This window comes from Asparagus officinalis, chromosome 8 (assembly GCF_001876935.1).
Source record: "Asparagus officinalis chromosome 8, Aspof.V1, whole genome shotgun sequence".
In the NCBI taxonomy this organism is placed as follows: Eukaryota; Viridiplantae; Streptophyta; class Magnoliopsida; order Asparagales; family Asparagaceae; genus Asparagus; species Asparagus officinalis.
Genome location: NC_033801.1, coordinates 85,120,829 through 85,124,919, shown reverse-complemented (window position 1 = coordinate 85,124,919; position 4,091 = coordinate 85,120,829). Strand labels below are relative to the sequence as shown.

The 4,091-nt window shown below is 37.6% G+C and overlaps 1 protein-coding gene across 1 annotated transcript; it reads left to right on the top strand.

The window, feature by feature from the left end:
- LOC109821464 lies at positions 3,410-3,751 on the top strand. The gene has a single exon (XM_020387649.1). The coding sequence runs from the start codon at positions 3,410-3,412 to the stop codon at positions 3,749-3,751; it is 342 nt and encodes a 113-aa protein (XP_020243238.1).

Genomic DNA, 4,091 nt, shown 5'->3' with positions numbered 1-4,091 from the left:
TTTTTAGAATTTATTTACTACTTTTTACAGACCCTTAAAACTCAATTTCAAAATCGATTCAAGCTAATAACCTTTTATTAGTCGACTGGTCAGTCGACTGATGACATCAGTCGACTGATGTGTCGACTAATGAAAGTTCCTGCAATCATCAAAACTCTCTGTTTTATTTTGGTCGACTGTCCAGTCGACTGATGATCCATCATTCGACTGATGATCCATCAATCGACTGATAAAAGGCATCACTCGACTCATAAGCTACCGATTCCTCTAACGGTTAGCTCATCAGTCGACTGATGAAACTCATCAGTTGACTGATAAGCCTTCTAAAGGCTAGTTTTGTGAAGTTTCTAGATATTCGTTTTTTGAGCTGTTTTATCTTTTTCTCTGGGTTTTGGCTGATGTCTTGAGTGCCTATAAATACCCCAGTGCATTCAACTCCTATAGCAATCAAGAAACTTGTTTAATCAAGTTTTGAAAGAGTTTAGTTTGTATTTAAGCATTGTTTTAAGTTTGTTTCAAAAGAGGAGTTTTTCACAAGGAGAAAGCTTTTGATTTCAACTGATGAATTCATCCTCATCATCTATCTATAGATCCTTGTGTTTATAGAGAAGATTTCTAACTCTTTTATCTAGCTTATTTATCTTTTGATTTTCATATTCATATCTTAACTAGTTTTATTTGACTTAGAATTTTATTGTTCTCATTTATCACTCACACCTCAATTGAGCTTTTAATATTATTCATACAATATATTGTTGGGTTGTGGTGAGTGATTTAGTAAGAGTTAGCTTCATAGTGTTCTCATTCATTGTTAGAGAACAAATCTTGTAATTGAGCTTTATTTCTGAGAATTACCTTGTAATACACATTTACACCAAGAGGAGTGTGTGGTGAGGATGTAGTCGATACCAAGAGGAGTGGCGTCAGTAGTAAAGCCTAGAGAGAGGTAGTAAAGCCAAGCACTTGAGGGAGGCGATACATGAGGACCAACACTTGAGGTTGTAATTTGTGTATGTACATTGTGAGAGATTTGTAGAGTTTTCGGTGAGCTAAAAAACTAAGTGTGTAGAGAAGTTTCGGCTTCCAAACCGGGTGTGTCGATAGTGGAGTTATCTCCGGGAGTGGGGAGCGGAGACGTAGTACGGAAGGTCCGAACTCCGTGAACATTTTATTGTGTTTGGATTGTTCTATGTGTCGACTATTTGTTTATATTGTTTCTTGTTTATTTTCCCCTTTGCATATATATCCTTGCATATATCTTATTGAATATCATCATTGTTAGGATATATTTATTAATTAATTTTAATCCGCATTAATATCTAATAAGATTAGCAATAACCCTATTCATGCCCTTCTAGGGTTCTTTCCTAGTGGCGTTAGGGTACTTTTAATCTATTCAAGAGCTTAAACCGCCCAGAAATCTCACGAAATTGAGAGGACTACAAGGACGTTTGGATTACATCCGAATATTCAGCTCACATCTTTCGGGTATGTGACAACCCTTCTCTAAGCTAATGAAGAAAGGTGTTTCCTTCGTATGGGATGAGCCCTCCCAACAAGCGTTCGATGAGGTCAAGACTTATCTCTCAAATCCACATGTCTTGGCGGCCCCGGTCTCAGGGAAACTCTTCTTGGTTTATATGCGGGCAATGGAGCATTCTCTTGGCGCCGTCATAGCATAGAATGACGATGCCGGCCATGAGCAAGGCATCTATTATCTTTGTAGAATATTGCAAGAAGCCGAACGGTGATACCCCATGGTCGAAAATGAGTGTTTGGCATTGATGTTCGCTATCCAGAAAATGTGACATTACCTGGTTGGTCAAACCATATACGTCATCTCCCGGATGAATCCTATTCGAGTCTTCATGACACAGCCTTGGTCTTTAAATTGGCATATGGCAAGATTGCCACTCCTCTTTGAATGGAAATCTATGATATCTTGTTTGAATGGAAAAGGCAAACAAAATAAATTTATTCAAAATGCTCTTTGTTGAAAAAAATTTATTCAAGGTATATGGCCTTGGCTACTCCTCACAAAAGAATGGCGCCAACCACGCCTCATGACGGCGATGAGGCAGGCAGCAGCGATATGACGGCGATGCGCCCGACGGCGTAGGGCTGGGTGCTGGAGGTCGCAGTGTCACTGCCTCTTGAGGTGCTAGCAGCGGCAGTCTTTCATTCTTGGGTCGGTTAGGCTTAGGGTTAGGGTTTTAGTTAATTAATTAATTAATTTAATTAGTAAATAGTTAGATTAATTAGTATAATTAATTTCCTTTTATTATTTAAGTTATATAACTTTATAACCCATTAAGCTAGACCTAATCCAATAAGTAATAGACTCTACCCGCTACAATAATAGATTGAATCCATTAAAATTCTGACCCAACCCAGTTATGTAATGGGTCAGACCCGTTAATTTACAGACCCGACCTATTATAATTTTGATCATTCATTTTGTTTTGATCGCTACAGATCCGTTATAAGTTCGATTTGAGCCTATAAATAGTCGTTGGAAAGGTCATTCTGTGTACTTTTCAACTATGTAGTTTTTATTTTCATTTCATAAAATTTTAATATAGAAATTTGGACAATTCATAAAGATTATTGTATGCACATAAAGATAATTGATTTACCCTGATTATATCCTGTATGCACATAAAGATAATTGATTTACCCTGATTATATCCTTAATTCAGGTGGGGTAAATATTTGGGTTCATGATAAAATTGATTTACCCTGATTATATCCTTAATTCAGGTGGGGTAAATATTTGGGTTCATGATAAAACAAATTACACTATTAGATCAACATATGGGGTTAAGGAAGATCAGTAAAACGGTCACTTAAAAATTATGATAGAGTAGATTAGTGTCTTGCCCATGGTGAACAACCTATAATACCCTAATTTTTTAAGGTTAAGTTTAGTCTCATTTGGACTAAAAGGTTGCACTTACCTGTGGGTGGACTACTAGTCTTGCCGAAAGGTGTCTAGAAAATCCCCTACATGATAAGTGGTGCAGGATAATTGAAATAGGTCAGTGAGAGGAGAATAACCCTATTTCCCAAAGGTTAGGAAGTGTTCAAATCAAATTAACGCTATGTAGGCTAGTCCTATAGGTAATTATATATCATATTTGGGGGGGCGAATAGCATGTCAAATCACTTACCCAAAGATGTGATGAGATGATGCACCCGCCTATCCCGCAGAGTAGAAGGTTGCATACGTAAAATACTCTGACCCATCCATTCTAACCCTAAATTGCATGTGAAAATATTACAGTTAATAAAATTAAAGGTCTCATTTGATTTATATGTCCATGGTTTAATGCAGATGGATGGACAATTTATCCAGAAGCATCTGACTGGGATTGAGCCCCTTACTGGTTCCAACTATGGCAACTGAAAGATGAAAGTTGAAATAGTACTTGGGTGTCTTGACTACCACTATGTTCTCACTGAAGAGAAGCTAGAAGAACCTAATGATTCATCAAGTCTATCTGAAAAGAAATCTCATGCTAAGTGGGTCAAAGCCAACAAGCTTGCAATGCTGATCATTAGAGCATCGGTGGACCAGACTATTCGTAGGGGGATTCCGGCTTGTGAAACTGCTAAGAAGTTTCTAGAGACCATCAAGAAGCAGTTTGAGGGATCCGTTAGAGAAAGACAGTACAATTATCTAGTCAAACTCATTAATCTACAATATGATGGAAGTGGTGATGTTCGTCAGCACATTTTGAAGGTCTCTTAGTTGATCATTCATCTCAGGGAGTTGGGATTTCAATTAAAGGATGATCTTATGGTTTATTTTGCAGTCGCTTCTCTACCAAGCAAATTGATACTTTTAAGGTGAATTACAGTTCTCAAGATAGGAAATGGGACTTAAATGAGCTTATTGATGTATGTGTTGCTGAGGAAGAGCAGCGAGGCGGAAAATCTGGCATATGGCAAGCTTGGACCAAATAAGGCAGGAAAGAAATCCTTCAAGAATCAAGGGCACAATAAGGGGAAGAAGTTTTTTGACAATCTTTCAACTGTTTCTAGCACTTCTTCAGCAAGAGAAAATGTTGAATGTTTCTTCTGCAAGAAAC

Bases quoted from the DNA above. Each gene is read 5' to 3' on its own strand.
- LOC109821464 (XM_020387649.1), top strand. From the start codon at position 3,410: ATGAAAGTTGAAATAGTACTTGGGTGTCTTGACTACCACTATGTTCTC.